Source organism: Xenopus tropicalis, chromosome 3 (genome assembly GCF_000004195.4).
Source record: "Xenopus tropicalis strain Nigerian chromosome 3, UCB_Xtro_10.0, whole genome shotgun sequence".
NCBI classification, from domain to species: Eukaryota; Metazoa; Chordata; class Amphibia; order Anura; family Pipidae; genus Xenopus; species Xenopus tropicalis.
Genome location: NC_030679.2, coordinates 121,320,308 through 121,339,569, shown reverse-complemented (window position 1 = coordinate 121,339,569; position 19,262 = coordinate 121,320,308). Strand labels below are relative to the sequence as shown.

The following is a 19,262-nucleotide window of genomic DNA, read 5'->3' as shown; positions in this document are numbered from 1 at the left end:
GAATTCTACTAGGAAATAATCACATACACATTTCAGTAACAAAGATTAACAAGCAATATAAACCCTGCACTTGGGACAAATGGGGTCTGTCTAAATCCTAGCACAGTCTCTTAAGTGCCACAACCCACTCTGGATGGACAATACAATTGCTATGTTCAGTTCCTGGAAATGTGTCCCTTCACCAAAAGTACCTCTTGGACCTTAGGACAAGGCAGACAGGGGACACACAAGGCTGGCAGAAGGCATCCACAGGCAGCTGAGACTCTCTATATGACTGCAGCCAAGTACAGTACATTCATCATTTTATAGGGATTCAGTCAGTGTTACTGGCAACTCTTTCACTTTCTCTGCTTCTCTGGATCTGACTCTGGCTCAGTGCTGCCCAGTGTGGCCCACACTGTGGATTTGACTCCAAACTCTGTCTGCCTCTGGGACCTCCTCTTTTCCTAGATGTACACTGGGGGTCCCAGCCTGTAACCGGGCTGGATGATGTCACAGCATGGGCATATTTATAATAGGGCACACAAGGGCCAGTGCACGTTTTGGCCTCTGCCATGGATTTCCATAGGAAATCCGGCGACGGGGCTGGGGGGTGAGGGGTGTAGGGGGTTGCAGGCTTTGTGGAAGTGATGTCACACGCACACTGCATGATGTTGGTGCATGTGACGGTACACGCAGCGTGATGTCACGTGCACAAAGTAGGGGCGTATTTAGGTCCGGTGCCTAGGGCAGCACCAGACCTATATAAGTCATAGACAGAAAAACAGGAGAAAGGGTTCTCTGATCCCCTAAAGCAGCTAAGCTTAATGGATTCCCCAGGGCATCCTTTAGGTTTGACATGAAATTACATTTACCAAAATCCCATGGTTTTTGGACAAATTCTTCTGGTCATGCAGTCCAGAAACACATTTTCAGTGTCTTTAGATGTATTTAGACGGTGCTGTTCTGACTTGAAATGGCACAAGTGCGATAGTTTTACTGAATTAGACATTCCCTTCTCTTTCCCTTTTCAGGTCAAGAGATATGATGGACGATGAGTCCTCCAGAAGGAGATATGATGAAGAAGAAGGTAGGAACCATTCTAAGAATGTTGATATGTGTGTCTTTTTGTAACATATTTTACATATATTCAAAGCTTTTGTTTGATTTACTTTTTTATTTTAATTGAACCAAAGGCTAAAGTCTAAAGGCAAGGTCTCAGTTGTTGTCATTATTGTATCTGTATAAGCTGTAAGGGTGATTTTTGTTCATGTCCTCATCATCCCCTGAACATGCCCTCATCCCAACTATACTCCCTGCTTTTGGACTGAACACACTCAAGGCAAGACATGCCATTTGGTGCCTAGGACCTCATAAGTTACTCTATAACCATGCCAAGGTACACAACTTGTTGTATAGGCCATGAAACTTCAAGGTGATGTCTATTATCATTATATTTTTTAAGCAGTGGGGATGCTATTTCAGTGAGCTATGTCATGCAAGTGACATCACTAAGTATGGGTTATTACAACATCACTAATCCTTCAACCTGATTTTTGCTAGAAAGATCTACAAAATGGTTTAATTAAATTGTTATTCTCCATTGTGTTTTCCTATAGAGTATCACTCCATCTATATTGGGGTACCAGCTCCACGCAGTTACAGAAGGAAAAGGCGCAGAAGGCGATCCCTTTCCAGTCGGGATAGAAGCAGCGAGAATGAGAAGCATTATGTGAGGGATGAACATTCAGATACAGATGAGGGAGGGCGGCTGAACTTTGACAATGAGAGCTTTGATATCAGCAGAACCAGTGAGTGCCATTTGTATCCTGCACACCCATAAAGGGCATTTAAATAGCAATTTCTGCATATAATCATTTCTAAGGTTACATCCATATACCATTCACTGTAATCTGTTACTGCAAAAAGTATGAATATCTACCATCTAATGCTGAAATCCAGCTGCAAAACACTTACTGCTAATTGCAAGTGGGGATTATGGACAGCACGCAATCGGCGCGCACCCAGCCCACAACACCCCCCCATGCACATGCGCGAACTCGTGGGGCTTTACACTCGCATATGGAGCAGTGGGGGAGAGGTCCCCATTGCTCCATATGGGAGAAAAAGTTTAACATTCTGGTGCGGTGGGGCGGCGTGCCGCACCCAAATTTGTGCCGCCCTAGGCCCGGGGCCTTTGTGACTGTATATAAATAAATAAGTAATGCCTGATATATTTTTACCAAGCCATAACCATTGTCACCACTCAGTAAAATATTGGTACAATGTCTTTTTTTCAAGTTGGAGTCCAAATGTAAAGTTTGTATTCAGTATTCAGTATGCAGGATACATAATTCTTTTCTCCATTTAGCCTTCTGGCCAAGTTTGGAAGTCATCAGTAAACAAACAGAAAGCTGGGCTTATACAGAACCCTGTTGAGCATCATATCTACAATCAGCCCAGTGGTGTGGGGCTTATTCAGCTAAAGATCCCTAGCATGATCACAAGCATTGCTATATCATCATTTCAGCCATAGGTCCAAGAATATCTAGGCCATCAAAATGTTAACCCTAAATCTTGGTTTAATTGACCTCTAAGATATGTATCCAAGACTATATAGGTAAGAATAATTATTGTCCCCAAATCTGTCCCTAGCCAGCCATTATTCCCTTGAGTATTTTGACCCTGTGAGACACTCTGTTGCACAGTTAGTAAGAGGACATCATTTCCAGGCAGGGAGTGTGGAATACTGCATTCTATACCAATAGAGTGAAACTTCAATTTTGCACACCCTGATTTTAACACCATTTTTTGTGGTCCCACCATTATATAATGCATTTCCCTGATTTTACATTTTGCTGGTCCCCTGAAAAACAAAAAATGAGGGTTTTACTAGTGGGCAGTGTCTACAAGTACCCCTATGGCCAGTTTTCTGTGACCTCACTCCCTGGAAGCCCCTGTCTAAAGTAAAACACTTGAAATTCCCTGTAATCTGCTCATTAAGCTGTGCGGCTGAGCTCAAGGAAGGTCTGTTCCCCTGAGAGAGGTGCAAGGGACACCATGCAGCCACAGGCTCCGGGTAAGGTTTTACTAACAGCAGGTTCTACCTGTAAGGTGCCCCTGAGTGGCGCCGCATCCCCACGCCCTTTCTCTGTGTCTCTCTCTCCAACTTTTATACTGCACCCAGTGACTCCAACCTTCTCCCTTCCTATTCCCATGTCTTTCCTTGGGATATCTATAGTGAGAGTTTAGTGTAATTAAATCATAATACATGACTGTGTCCCTTGATTAATAACTGTGCATATCACCCAAAGAAAGTATTCTATTCTAATATATTTATTCCCAGCAGCAAATCCTCTCCATAGCACATTCATGCCATTAAGCTCTTCTTACAAAGCAGTCAGCTGAAAACAAAACACAAACGCATTGCTGAGATTTCTTCTTTTTTTTCTTTGCACTTCAAAACTCTCTCCCCATTCACAATGCGCCTGAAACCTAAACTCATTTCATTAATGGTAAATTATATTTTGCAGTGTTGCAAAGGTGTAAGCCATTAAAGTGCTTGGTTCCTGCTACTTACACTGTACAGGTAAAATGAAGTACCATTTACATACCCGTAAAGCAAAGCACACATTATTATATTACATTATATGTACTTTGCCACAATGTACCTTAATACCCACCTTACAATATATTCATTTCTTTCAAACCCCTATGCAGTAAACCATAATTGAATACATCTTTTAGACCACAATTTATTCTGTAAAAAAAATGTTTTTGCATGATTGATTTATGAAATAAGCATTATTTAGACTCCTTTGCTTAGAACTGGAAGAAGGTGCATAGAACATGCAAGCCAGGAGTGCCAACAGACGCAAGAATCTTGAAAGCCCATTACTTACCATCAGACTATGGCTGCCATTAAGTACTGGCCATTCTTGTGCTGGTCTGGATGTGCCCTCCAACTTCTGCCAGGTTTTTAATGTTATGCATGACACCGAGTGGGTTGTGCAAGGGCTAGGCACAAGGGTTTGTGTAAGGGGCTGTAAGAGCTGTGATGCTGAACTTGTTCAGAGCCCTATAGGGTACATTTCTTTTATTCAGTAAGGTGAGTTGGACATAGGGATGGCTACTTCCTTGATACTCCTGAAATTACGGCAGGGTGATTGTTACAACAATGATATTATGTCTATGAAACTGTTCTACAATAAATGGGGGCTGTCATTATTGGATGAAAGAGGGGGCTTGAGAGTAAGAAATGCGAAGAACTCCATTCTAAAAATACAGGTATCGGACCCCTTATCCAGAAACCCATTATCCAGAAAGTTCCAAATTACGAAAAGGCCATCTCCCATAGACTTCATTTTAATAATAATAATAATTCACATATTTTAAAATGATTTCCTTTTTCACTGTAATAATAAAACAGTACCTTGTACTTAATGCCAACTAAGATATAATTAATCCTTATTGGAGGCAAAACAATCCTATTGGGTTTAATTACTGTTCAAATAATGTTTTTAGCAGACTTTAGGTAGGAGATCCGCATTACAGAAAGACCCCTTATCCGGAAAACCCCTGGTCCCAAGCATTCTGGATAATGGGTCCCATACCTGTACATGGATTTAAAGCACATGGCTATTTTGTTTATTATGTTGGGAAGCAGGATGTGCGGAAAGTTGTTCCAGGTCCATAAAACTTTTCATAAAGGAGCTGAGATAGAATTTTTTGGCATATAAAACTTTGAGCATCTCTGCCACTTCATGAAGGGCATTTCCCCCACCGAGGATTTGTTTTAATTATTAGGTGTGTAGGCATGATTGTCCCTTATTAAAAGGTCTCTAGCAGGGAGGTCTAGAAAATAACTGCTTCTTAGTATCCTCAGGGGGGCTCCATGCAGCGGATGGGTCAATAAGATGGAAATTTTGAGATTAATACTTATCAACTGTCTCAACTAGCAGGGTGACTTTTATAACCATATTCAGCTATCTGTAACCCAGTTCTGAGCTAAAGGGGGCCTGGCCAAATAATGGATAGCAAAAGGTCTGCAAGCCTCTCCTTTATAACTAATAAGCAGGATCATTCTGTGGAATTATTTCTGGAAATCCTTACAAGGTTAAGCCTTTACTAGTTCCTCTGTATTTCATGGTATAAAAATGAGCAACCAATTTGCATCTGTTGTTGGTCTTCTTTTTGTGACGGGAATTAGACAAAAACATTTCTGTAGTGACACCTGCCATTATTACAAATATGTACTTCGCAGATAATATTTCAATTGTAAGGTCTCTGTTTGTCTCTGCTCAGACATTAAACCCCTTCAGAATGCAGGTATAAAACGAGGAGGAATTCTTCTAAAAGGAATTATATGGGATTAACGTTTCACATATAACTCGTGAAAACTGCATTTCTAAGTAAGCCAGGCCGGGAAACAAAGAGGATACTGTTAGCTTTCTTTTTAATGTCCGGCTGAAAAAATTAACCCTGCTGGAAGGCTCTTTTCCTTGTAATTTGTAAGCAGTGTTGGTGCCACCTATGGAGAATACATATTTCTGAATTAAATACCGTGTTGCCAGAGGAACTTGCAACGAGTGAAAAGAGAAGTATTGTGAAAACCTTAAGCCTTCTTATTAAGGGACAGTGTGCCACCTCAGAAATCTCTTGTTTACATCAAAAGGACCCTCAGGTAGAAGAAAACCTTTATGGCAGTCATGAATATCAACTTTTTTCTCATGAAAGGGCAAGGTCCATGTTCCCTGCAAGCCAGAAAGAACTGAAAAAAAATCACTGTGTGGTATTGCCGTTAATTTACTGCTAAAGAGATAACAGACCTTTAGGGCAAAGACACATGGGGCGATTAGTCTTTGCAGCTTTTTAACTAATCGTGCCGATTTAGCTGGCATAGATTAATATACGAGTCGCCATGACCAATCACGTGCCATTTGTGGTGTGCTCATTAGGACACCCTCACTCAACCCCAACAATGCTCTTATTGCCCACTCAGCTCCACACATAAAATCCCCATGTTTATGAAATGCAATACTGCTTGCCAAGTTTATCCTGTAATCAGTAAGAAGGTTGTGTAGGCCTCTTTATGTTGTTGGCACTAGTAAAATGGTGTTAAGTTCCTCTACTATCACTGTATATATATATATATATATATATATATATATATATATATATATATATATATATATATATATATATATATATATACATATATACAGTATAAATATTTATAGGGTAAAGGTGCTGGGCTTACACAGTAGACACAAATCCCTCTGTATCTGTAATTAAGCCATAAGCCACTTGTAGTTGATCATTTGAATGAACACACAGAGTAAGATATAGACAGCAGCTAACTAAAGGTTTCCGTTTTAAAAACCAATGCAGTGCTAGAAGATATTTTAAACTGCTGAGAGTGAAAATGAAAATCACCGAGGCCTGGAGAACTAATGCTTTGGGAACAGGGAGATTGGCATGAAGGACAGGGAAGAATGTTAGGAAGTGCCTGATTCATTCGTGCAAAAAAATCAATTTGTAAACTCTCTCTGTGGTCAAAATGGGCAGGTTTTTTTTGTGTATCACAAACCCACCTTGGCCAAACAACACTGCTTATTGGGAGCTATGGCTCTGGTTAATGGAGAATCATTTGTGATGTCTTAAATGTAGAATAGGTTTCTGTGGGTTCTACATCCACCAGGCTACATTATACTACTGTGCAGTAACCAAGACACTTGTGTGAGCTTGGACATATATTGTGGGAACAGCAAGTGTAACTGCCAAAAATGCCACTAACACCAAGCAATAAAAATCCTCTGCATAGATACTTAAGCGGTAATGTATTTAAAAGTAAATATTTGGTTAGCCCTAAATATAGTTAGGTCCTGCTTTTGTAAGATGTTTCAGTAAGGAAAGTCTTGCCAGTGTGCTTTTAGCTTGTCTCCCTGCTGCTGCGTTATGCTCTGTTTATTAGTATCAACTGGGGATTACTTGTTATGATCAATCATCATAGAACATACCTGAACATACCCCAAAACTATTTTAAAATAAGAATTTTTTTTCCTAATTTAGGTTAATGACTGGGGTTTATTTAAAATGAGCTGTGAGATCCATTAATAATTCTCACTCTTTAAATGTGATGCTATTGGTTGTTTTTTCCTGATACAAGCAAGTACTACTACCCCACAGTCAGTATACTATTTACTTGTGTAGATATCGCTACCCACAGCTCCTGTATGGATGGTCGAGTAAGTTATAGTAAATTGAATTTGTCCCTCAGTGTCTCCTGCTGCTGAGCGACTACGGTACATCTTGGGAGAGGATGACGACATCCCAAATCCAACCTTGTTCACTGAGATGGACACTTTGCAGCAGGAAGGGGATGAACTGGAGTGGAAGGAGACAGCAAGGTAACATACAAGTCCTTCTTTTATGTATGTCTGTATAAGTGGGCTTCTTTTTATTGTGAATTAATAACATAATAGCCATGTTAGGAGGTTTTACTGCTCAGGTTATCAGAGGGTTATGCATAATGACAATACTCTTTATTTTTTAACTTTTAAAGTGCTTTTATTTGGCTCAGGCACCAGAGAAAAATGTTATCCTGCACCATGGAATTGTGGGCCGCAGTGTTAAATTATCCCAGGCTTACCACTGAGCCTGATAACACAAGGCCAAGTGATCTTATTATAACAAAATAGATACATACAGGAAAATTTATTGCATTCATGAAATTCTACTCCAGATTAGCAACAACTGGTCAACTGGTAAGAACTAATAACAACAAGATTATGTTGATTCTGATTGATTGGTATTGATGACGACTCTAGAAGAAACTGAATCCCCCAGATCAGTGCTGTCCAACTGGCGGCCCGCGGGCCGCATGCGGCCCGCGACCCCCCTCTGTGTGGCCCCCCACCTGTCTGGCTGCTTTGATGGCTTACCTTTGAGTAAGCATTAAATGGTATCAGTACTGAGATTAACTGGCCCCCTGCATGGTTCTCACCTCAGATTCAGGCTGTAATCCCTCTGTATTGTTTAAAAATGTAATCCCCTGTGTTTTTCACACCTTTTAATACCTGCATTGTTCACCCCCTGCAGTGTTCACACCTCAGGCTCAGACTGTAATCACTTCCATTGTTCACTTCTTCACACCTCAGACATAGGTACTGTAGGCAGAGTATGGCACATACAGCCAGCATAGGGCAGGTAGAGTATAGCACACACAGGCAGCATAGGTCAGGGAGGGTATGGCACACACAGTCAGGGTAGGGCAGGCAGAGTATGGCACACACAGGCAGGGTAGGGCAGGCAGAGTATGGCACACACAGACAGCATAGGACAGGCAGAGTGCTGCCTGTGTGTACCATACTCTGCTTGCCCTATGCTGCTTGTGGGAGGTGAACCAGGCAGGGGTTTGTTGTGGGAGTTTGTTAGCAGTTGGAAATAGCCATTAAATGGTCCCAAAGGTGTGTAATTATGTACTGGGGGTTGCTCTGCTATCCACAGGGGAGGAGGAGGCATATGGAATTTAAGGGTATATCTTAATATGACATAATTCTTTCACATATGAATGATGGTTGATATCCCCACAGTAAGGACCAAGCATTTGGGATTTTGCTGTGTTACCACCATTGTGATAAAATAGGTGTGGCTTGAAGTGGGTGTGGTTTCAAAAAGGGGAGTGGTCAAAACTGGCTTCCATTAGCGGCCCTCCACCATGTATGCTAGAGAAATTCCGGCCCTCGGCACCGTAGAAGTTGGACAGCACTGCCCCAGATAATCACACTTTCTCTCAGTACATAAGCCTCTGCAGTACCACATATACCTTTGACTTTGGAAAATGGGAGACTAGAGAGCCCAGTGAAGGGAGAATAAATCTTTACATGAGGAAGATCCGCGTGATTTAAAATTTATTATTGTGCATTTCTAATAAAACTGTCACTTGACTACATTGACTGAGATCTCCAGGGGAACTTGTTATCCTTCTTATTCAAGAGGTGATGGAGGTGGGGAGCCCAGTCCACCATAAGAAGTGCATAACACTATCAGCAGTAGCCATAATGGGCTGGTGTTAAAGGATACAGAATGAATAAGGCTATAAAATGATAAAATAGGAACATATTTGTAAATGTTGCACTATTTGGTAATATTTCTCATTTATTAATCACTTGTAACTCCTTTTTTTGCTAGCAAGACTAGCAATGATTAGAGCATGGGGTACATTGGACTCTCTTTCTTAGGATGGGCCTTCGCTATGTGGAAGAGTTATTATGGATGGTGTTGTTTAACTGCACCTCTCACTGCCAAATGTAATAAAGTAAATGAAAAAGGAAAAGTAAGGTCCCCAGAAGCTCTTTGCAACAAAACTGAACTGAATTTATTGTCCAAGACAATTAAATAAAAAAACAGGGCTAAAAAAACAGAAGATATCCTACACTTACTAAATACTCATTCACAGGGTTTCCTGCTCCCTGACTTCACCAGGGCCGAACACTTCTGGGATGTAATGATCCCAGGCTTCCGGGAACACATCCACACAGATCAAGTGCTGAAGGCAGGCCCAGATTTGTGACAAAGCAGCACAAATTCAGGGGTGGCATGGTGCCCAAGCCGCAATAAATATTGCTCACATATGGAGTAATGGGGACCGGACTCACAGAAACTTCAGCCCATTCTCTCCCCAATGTTCCATATGTGAGCTATGGGCGAGCATGCACAAGTGTGCGGGAAGAGGGGGAGGTGGCTGAGCGGAGAAAGGGGGCAGCCTTGGGGCGCCGGGTTATAAAATCTGACCCTGGCTGAAGGCCAAGAAGGAAGATCCACCCCTAACCAAACACTATATTAAAGTATAGCAGGAAGTGGTCATACCTATGGGCCAATAAAGTACAATATGTAAATAGGAAAAACAGACACATAGGCTTCTCCAGAGTAACAATGGAAATAAGAAAGTGTAGAGTTTAAAGCTATAGGGATTGTCAACCCTATAAGTCCCTACACACTGTTTGGCCAAGAACACAATATCAGGGCAACAGCCACGAATGAGTTAGTAAGATTAGGATTACAGCGCCTGTTTTACATGTATCTACTTAAAAACCCCTTTTTGTCAAACTGCAACTCTTAAGACATTTTTTCCAAAACCTCCCTTGTTTCCAGACATAATCCATAATACAAGTCACGCAACTTTTAGTAAACCACTACAGAGAAAAACAAATTGAGAATTTGAGAAAGATTAAAACTGCAAGAAGAAATGAGCCCTTTCACCTTGGGTAGCATTAGGAAGCACTTCTACTGATGCTGAAATAAATGTTGGCAAAAAACAACCTTCATATCGTTTTCCTATTATTCTCTCATTTTACTCAGGTGGATTAAATTTGAAGAAAAAGTGGAGGAAGGAGGAGAAAGATGGAGCAAACCACATGTGTCAACTCTTACTCTGCATAGTTTGTTTGAGCTGCGGACGTGTCTTCAGACTGGAAGTGTAATGCTTGATTTAGATGGGTATTCTCTTTCACAGATTGTAGGTATGAAATCAGCAGTGGCTCTGGTAAACTCAGTATATATAGCGGGGAACTAATAGAGGCATAGCTTTATATTTATCTAACTGGCTAAGGACCATACAACTTTCTTTGAGAGCTTAACGTGGCTTGCAACCTACAAATGGACAGCCCTTATATAAGAAAAATGTATTTGCAATATAAGAATATTAGAGCCTGCACTTTGAGCTATTGGACCACATAAAGAGACAATGCTGCTACAAGTGGCTTCTAATATCCCTTTAATGTACAGCCAGAAATATGTTATTTATATTAATACACATATGTAGGATTGTGGGAAAACTGGGGACATCAGATCATCCATCAAATGCAATGAACTTTTTAGGACAAATCTAAACACTCTCAAGACTGACAGAAATGTTCTTTTGTAGATGATGTTATTCAAAGGCAAATAGAGGACGGAAACCTAAACCCAGAACTTAGGGACAAAATTAGTTTTGTCCTTCTAAGGAAACACAGACACCAGACCAAGAAACCAATCCATAGGTCTTTGGTGGACATTGGAAAATCTGTCTCCTCCAGCACAAGTGAGTCAAGGAATTCTTTGAACAATAACAATATATAGGATCCAGGCCAGGATAACGGCCAAGATTTAGTATAAATAATAATGTATGTAAGGGCATTATAGTGTCCCACCATAAACGTGAACCAATTTTTGGGTCCTTGCCTATAGGCTGGGACTACAATGAACGAAGGTATCACAGACAATCATAAAGATATTAGTCGCTTGCTTTCCATCTATATGACCTAATCCTATCTTAATACAATCAAAAGTTGTTTTTTTTTTAGCACTTTCCATTTCTTCTAGGTCGGATTCAAACTCCAGGTACCCCTGTTGGCACTCACTTTCGCTCCACGGAAGACCTGAGGATGCGACAAAATGCCAACTATGGGAGACTACGTAAGAAAATGTATAAATCAGTATAGCACTCCAGAGGGATTATTTGCTATCACCAGTCACAAGTGCTGTGTGCTCTGATGGTTCAAATTGTACCAGTTAATGAGTAATATTCCTCCTGCTCTCCTTGTGCTGGTGGTGTTGGTCATGATAGCACATCCTGAGCAAGAAGTGGGGTGCAACTGTCATACACAGGCCTTGTACGTAATACATAGTGTTGTAGTGCGTACTAGGCTCAGGATATCCCTTGTTAATGATGCAAAGATAAGGGGTGTCTAAGGCAGACCCGGACTGGCAATCTGTGGATTCTGGCAAATGCCACAGGGGCTGCTTTAAGATCCCATAGACAGTAACTATTAAGTTGGGGATCTGTGTTATGGGCCTATTTTGAATCCCAGTCTGGGCCTACAAGGGGTGTCTTAGTCTAAGGGGATGACCAATTCCACCCACATGCCACTATTTCCATGGCTGATGGAAGTTCATACTCAACTACAAAAATTTGCATGGCAACAGTGTGTACCTGCCACCTTGGTGCTTTAATGATATTGTTGTCAGTAACTAAATATAAATCTGTGGCATTAAAAGCAAATATTATAAAATAGAATGTGTTCAAGTTCATTGGAATCCATTCAGAGAGTCTTTTTTTCACCGTGTTGTACTTTATTCCTCAGGACATGCACATAGCAGAAGCATGAATGACATTTCAGAGACCCCAAGCTCAGACCAGGTAAACCCTGCCCTGTTTATTGATGCATGAGTGTACCTAAAGAATGGAAATTTCTTATGTTTGTCTTGCTTGGGCTGTGTAGGTCTCTTGGTGATTATAGTAGGCTGATACCCCACCTTGCATTGCTCTTCTTGATGTACTCTTGTCTGATCTCTGCAACACACTATTTGTGAGACTACTTGTAAGTTTTAGACCCCCCCCCCCCCCCCCCCCCAGTCCCATAATAAAAAAATTCTTTCCAATCTAACTTGGATCGATGCACTCCATAAGTTTAACAAATAATATCCTACTTTTGTAGAAAGATAAACTTCCTCAAAGGCTGCAAAACACTGAAGAGACCTACAAACATAACCTTGAAGGCTGAAAATTCTATAGTTGTACTGATCTCATGGTCATAATCTCATTCATGTACCTTGTTGTAGTACACCATACAAATGTTTGTCCCCAAAAGAACAGTTATGGATTTCTTCTCAACTAAGTTGTTTAATTATCAATATTATTTTAATAGTTAGTGACCACAGTTTATCTTATTTCTTACCCTTCCTACAATGGTTGGAATTCTGTATTTAAACACAAGGTACTTACAGCATCATCATTGTTTATGCACTAGGAAGGAAAACCCATTCAAGTCTAAGACTGAAGTAGCTTGAAGCAAGGCATTTGCAAATATAATTTGCTTGCTTTTTGCAAGTAGGTGATGCCCTCACCAAGTACCATTTTAAAAAAACTCTGTATAAAATGTCATGATTTCTTTGGAAGGAAATTTCAAAAGATCACATCCACTATAATACCAAAAGTATTACACATTTTTAGCCTAAACATATCCAGACTCACTCATCATGACCTCAGCTGGAACTTTTACTGTCAAGTTCTAAACTGTCTCTGTCTACTTTGTGGAAAGAGACTGAAGGAGACTTTTCCTATAGAATCCTTATAGAATGAGTTTACTGAGAAAGGAGTATAAGAACCTGACACAGAGCCCTGCTCTTATCCCAGTTGAATTGTAACGCCAACTGTAAGCTAGGCCTGATAACCAAGCATCAGCACCCAGCCTCACTAAAGTTTGTGTGCAAAGGTCTCCCAGAAGAAGCAGCAATGGGACCAAATAATCATATTATATGGTTATACGTGACATTGTAGAGATATTTTCTTTCTTGTTTAGTAAGGGGGTTCACCTTTCTGAAATCAATAACCAATTTGTGGCCTTCAGTATTGAAACAATCCAGTTTCATTGTATGTGTCATGGTTCCCTTAGGTGATAGTGTCCTTTGACACAACTAATTAAATGAATGGGACACTAATGCTGTTAGGGCTGTGAAACGCGGGAAGATTAGTCGCCGCGTGACAAATCTTCCATGTCACGAGCGATTAATCTCCCCGAAATGCCATCCCACCGGCTAGAATGTAAATCACTGGTGGGATGGCATACGCGGCGGCGCAATTTGCGGAAGTCGCCGAAGCTTCCTCCCAAGGCAACTTCAGCGACTTCGGCAAATCACTCCGCCGCATATGCCATCCCAACAGCGATTTACATTCTAGCTGGTGGGATGGCATTTCGGGGAGATTAGTCACCCGCAACAAGGGAGATTTGTCGGCGCGACTAATCTCCACGTGTGTCATAGCCCTTATTGTCGCTGCATGTATTGGTGCACCTGAAGCGATGCCATCCTCACTCTGAAACCATGCCTTGCAATTCACAATAAAGTGCTCATTAATTTACCCCCATATTGGTACACCACACACAAGCTCATTTCCCCTGAATTTTGGGCAATGAGTGTGACCCATTAACTTCAAGCTGTATGAAAAGACACAGTCTACTGTACAAACTTGTATTTTGCTAATGTTAAGCTCCTTCTGTGAACATGACTATAAATCTCTTTTATGATACTTTTATTTTTCTGTCTCTTGGCTTCAGTAATTTCTTTTCCCTTAATGAATTCTTCTTGTGTCTTTTCACTGCTTTTCAACTTGAACTTTTCATTTCTAAGTTCCATTTAATATATCTCACTGGTTGCAATAATGATCATTCTTCAAATGAGAATATACAGTTCATCTTAGTGGGATATAGACCCCAGTATTCTAAGGCAAATTTTAATTAGTCTTCATTTTTTAAAGTTTTTGAAATAGTTATATTTATTGTCCTGCAACTATCTGGTAACTAGGGCTTACCTGCCCTTCCATTTTGGAAGGAGAATAAGAGATGGTATAAATTGAAATATAAGGAAGAAGAAAATAAGAATGACAGTCAGTGACCCAGACAACCAGATTGCTTTTTTAGTTGTAGGTTGGGAATGCTAATGATACAGAACCATGCATTAAATAATAATACCAACCAAGTGATGCTTGCTTAGAATATGTCTAAAGCTGAACTTCTCTTTTAACTCTTCCTGCACAATGGGGGTTGAATTTTATCCATAAAATGACTGCACTTCTTGGAGTTACAATATAATACTTGTCCTGAGTTGTTAGATCCAGTGATTGTAATTTGTAAGCTCTTTTGGGCAGGGCCCTCTTCACCTCTTGTATCGGTTATTGATTGCTTTATATGTTACTCTGTATGTCCAATGTATGTAACCCACTTATTGTACAGCGCTGCGGAATATGTTGGCGCTTTATAAATAAATGTTAATGTAATGTAATGTAATTGTAACCTCTGCTACTAAAGCAGAAATTCTAGTTGTATTGAATAACTCCACTTTATGGTTTACTTTTTCTTTTTGCTCACCTTCTATCCTGGTTTGGCTCTTAAAAAAAACTGAACCAGTAAGGGATTCTTTTCTAAAGAGTGTCATGCCCCATTGATTACCGGGTATAACGTTGTGCCTCCCTTGGTGAGGCACATAAGAATACCAAGGAGCAGCAAAAAAATACCCCGAGCTTTTTTTACTCCTAACTTGGAGTAAAAGGTGGGCAGATCACTTGGGGTGCCTAACAAAGTGGAAGTGGTTTCAAGTTTCTTTCTTCTTTAAGAGACCTTTGCGTTTAATCCTGAAGCTTTATAGTTATAAGGCTTTGATGATTCGTTTCCTTTCAATCATTTTTATTAGTAGAACTGGGGACAGGGAACCCATTGCTACATACAGTATGTCTAAACAACTGTGTATTCTATTTGAATAGCAATATTTAAGGATTATGGTTTCTGTAATTATCCCAAGTAGGGAGAGAAGAAGAAGGAGAGGAAAGGGAGTAACCTGAAAGAGGGAAATCAGGTCAGAAGGGGAGATTGTGGAAATCTGGACATAACTTGGGATTCATTGGTTAATTATTTAGAAACATCACAACTTCATATCATAAGTGTAACATAACTATAATGGAAGTCTTTAAAATGAGTTATTGCGTTTACTCAGGAAGGGCTCCTTCAAATGGTTTTAGTGTATTGTGATGTGTCCTTGCATATTCTCAAGTAATGGGTTCCAAAATATCTGCTTTATTGGACACCCTTAAACAAACTATTAGGGGAACTTTAATACAGATGTACAAGAATCTCGTCAACTCAGAATTTATAAAAAGGAGACATATAGATAGAATTAGTAATTATATATTATAATCATCGTCTAAATCATTGGTTCCCAAAATGTGGGGCTGCCTGGTCCTACTTGAGGGACCTAAACCCATGGAAATGAGTGAGTGAAATGAAGGGCAATAAGGGTGAAATTTAAGGGTGAAGGTTATTTACAGCCATGGGTATCAATGGAAATATGACTGGCTATTACAACCATGTTTTTATCTGTTATGAACTTTGTTATGAACTAATGGGGGCCTGATAAAATGTTTGACTACAAAAGGTACAGATTTTGGAGAGTAGTAGTCAGCACCAAGCCTTGTGATTAGTTAGAAGTAGTGCAGGTTCCCCAATGGCCACTTTCCATCGGCACATCCAGGTACAGAAGAACAGGAACAGCAGCTCTTGTCTTTGTAGATTAAAATGCCTTTATTGCAACATTTTTTGGGGGGCAAACAACAATAGCAGCAGCAACGTTTCAGGTCACAAGACCTTTTATCAAGCGCTTGATAAAAGGTCTTGTGACCTGAAACGTTGCTGCTATTGTTGTTTGCCCCCAAAAAAATGTTGCAATAAAGGCATTTTAATCTACAAAGACAAGAGGTGCTGTTCCTGTTCTTCTGTACAAAAGGTACAGAACCAAAAAAAAAACTAATTGCTGATCCACCCAACTTTAAATAAGAAACCTTTGCTTGTCTGAAAAATAATTAGGCGTATCTCAGTATTCTAAACATTACATCAGTTAATTAACTGTATACAACCTGTGTTGGTGTATTGGAATTTAGTTAAGCAGTATAGTTAAAGCTTCTGTTGCTCTGTTCTATGTTACCAGTTGAAGAACAAGTTCATCAAGAAGATTCCTCGAGATGCTGAGGCCTCCAATGTTCTGGTGGGAGAAGTGGATTTCTTAGACAAGCCATTTGTAGCTTTTGTCCGTTTGGCTCAGTCCATAATGCTGGGAGGGGTTACAGAGGTTCCTGTACCCACAAGGTAATATTAGACTAAAGCAACTAATAAAATGCTGTATTTTGCATTACAAATGCTGATTAAAGGAAATGTAAGAGGTTTTATTAGTTGAAATATTTGTAGTTTAATGTGTCTTTATGTATTTTAATGTGTCTTTAGGTTCCTTTTCATTTTGTTGGGTCCAATGGGGAAAGCCAAATCTTACATTGAAATCGGCAGGGCTATTGCAACATTGATGGTGGATGATGTGAGTACACTGAAAATACTGATAAAAGATGGCAAACCTGGCACTATAGAGTCAGCAGTCTGAAATGTTAGTACAATAAGGCCAACTCAGTTTTTAACTGGCCAAGCTAATTTACAGGGCAAACCACTATATAAGAAATAAAATAAAGACATGAGTTTGATCAGTATAGTGCAAGATGGAAAAAGCTAAGCTGTCTTTGGAAATTAGCAAAATTGCATTAAAGGGGAACGCCACACAAAAAAAGCTTTTTGAAAAGTAAACATAACCTCAAGCTACATTGCAATATACGTCAATTAAAAAATATGCAGTATTTTCATGATTTTAAATGTAATAATATGGTTGGGAACAGTTCCCTAAGCCCGGCCCCCTGTTCTCCTACTGATCTGGCTGATTACTTTGATTGATGTCAGAAGGAAATAAACGTCACAGTGCAATGCATTGTGGGTAATGTAGTTCCTGCATGCTGTCTGTAAGCTGTGGAGAAGTTGTTACAGTTTGTAACATCAATGTTTCAGTCCCTCCTCCCCTGCCAGGATTTCAAATGATGCAGAAGGAAAATAACAGTTTTGCAGCTGGATTTCAGCATAAAATATGTATTAATACTTGTTGAATGAACAGCTTAGAGTGATAGCTATATTAGGGGCTCTGTGTTGTGTGGGGCTCTTTAACAAATTTTGGTTTGGAAGCCGGAGTTCCCCTTTAAATCCTTATAGGAATAACACTATGAGGCACCATTACTTTTCAGATATTTAGCGATGTTGCCTATAAAGCAAAAGACCGCGAGGACTTAATCGCAGGAATAGATGAGTTTTTAGATGAAGTCATTGTGCTTCCTCCTGGGGAGTGGGACCCTACCATCAGAATAGAACCACCCAAAAAGATCCCATCAGCAGATCAGAGGTAAGTACTATTCACAAACCATATAGTCCAAAATAACATATGTTACTGCCAAGCAAAAAAGCTGTAGATTTAACTTTGAATGAAGATGAATATAAAACAATGTTCATGTGCTGAATTAAAATGTATTAACATTTTTTTAAGTTATTAGCCATTTTCTATGTGTTACGTCAGCGTAACTGCTGACCTAGAGATTTAGCAATTGTTTAGGATAATGAATTAAAATTGGAATTAACAAGTAAAAGCTGTTCAGATAATCCTGAAGAAGGACAATTGTGATGCACTTGACTATTCCCTTCAGTAGCAGGAATTCAGCTCATGTTTAGTGGTCGGCTATTCAGTCCTTTGTGTTGTCCCTCATCTCTGCCATGACTATTGTAGAAAATCAATGTTCTCAGTTAATGAAGCTGGACAGATGAATGGCTCAGCAGGAGGAGGGGCTGGAAGTGGTGGCGCAGGAAGTGAAGATGGTGAGATGCCAGCTGCCCATGAGATTGGGGAAGAAATTGCATATACTGGACGGTGAGCAGATTCCTGAATTCAGTGCATGCTAGCTTAGCCAGATTATGGTTCCCTAACTATTGCTGACTAGGTTGGTCCTCTGTCTTATCAGAATGAATGTTAATTAAAGACATTTAGTTCTGTCAAAACTAATAGAGTGCCACCACTTTGGGCCCATCAGCTCTCAGTTACACTCTGAGATCTTAATAAATTGATTAAGGTGTGCTACACAATGGACAAACTGGCTAGTTGTAGCCCCAGGTGCAAGCTGAACCCTTAGCCAGGGTAAAACAATATCCAGGATAAAATGAAAAAACAGCAGCACTCCGGAAATGTTGTAGAAAAAAGTGACTTTACTCAAGTGCACACAGCTGTGTGCACTTGAGTAAAGTCACTTTTATCTACAACATTTCCGGAGTGCTGCTGTTTTTTCATTTTACTCTGAGATCTTAATAGCACTGAGGTTATAACTTGGTGGCTATATCCATTACAATATTGTGTGCATTCTCCCAAACTACTAGAGCTTCTACAACAAAGGCTTTTAGACTTTTTTTTATTCAAACTCCTCTTTAAAGGAACAGTAACACCAAAAAATGTATATATTTCAAAGAAATTAAACTATAATGTACTGCTGCCCTGCACTGGTAAAAGTTGTGTGTTTGCTTCAGAAACATTACTAGAGTTTATATAAACCCTGCTGTGTAGCCATGGGGGCAGCCATTCTAAAGAAGAAAAGGCACAGGTTATATAGCAGCTAACAGATAAACCCTGTAGAATACAATGGTGTCTTATCTGTTATCGGCTATGTAACCTGTGCCTTTTCTCCTTTTTTCCAGCTTGAATGGCTGCCCCCATGGCTACACAGCAGCTTATTTATATAAACTATAGTAGTGTTTCTGAAGCAAACACACCAGTTTTACCAGTGCAGGGCCACAGTACATTATATTTCAATTACTTTAAAACACTTTCATTTTTTGGTGTTACTGTTC

The 19,262-nt window shown here is 40.0% G+C and overlaps 1 protein-coding gene across 4 annotated transcripts in view; it reads left to right on the top strand.

The window, feature by feature from the left end:
- Positions 1-19,262, top strand: part of slc4a5 (solute carrier family 4 member 5) — a 47,610-nt gene that overhangs the window by 8,322 nt on the left and 20,026 nt on the right. For 3 of the 4 annotated variants that reach the window (XM_031899268.1, XM_031899267.1, XM_012959452.3), the window contains exons 2-12: positions 1,014-1,069; positions 1,599-1,790; positions 7,259-7,388; positions 10,342-10,502; positions 10,907-11,062; positions 11,344-11,436; positions 12,105-12,160; positions 16,495-16,652; positions 16,788-16,875; positions 17,621-17,775; positions 18,154-18,294. In XM_031899268.1, the coding sequence (XP_031755128.1) occupies positions 1,024-1,069; positions 1,599-1,790; positions 7,259-7,388; positions 10,342-10,502; positions 10,907-11,062; positions 11,344-11,436; positions 12,105-12,160; positions 16,495-16,652; positions 16,788-16,875; positions 17,621-17,775; positions 18,154-18,294 (1,376 nt within the window). In that variant the 5' untranslated portion in view covers positions 1,014-1,023. Of the gene's footprint in view, positions 1-1,013; positions 1,070-1,598; positions 1,791-2,992; positions 3,059-7,258; positions 7,389-10,341; positions 10,503-10,906; positions 11,063-11,343; positions 11,437-12,104; positions 12,161-16,494; positions 16,653-16,787; positions 16,876-17,620; positions 17,776-18,153; positions 18,295-19,262 lie in introns of those variants that run through there. The other variant, XM_031899269.1, reaches the window with a different exon arrangement.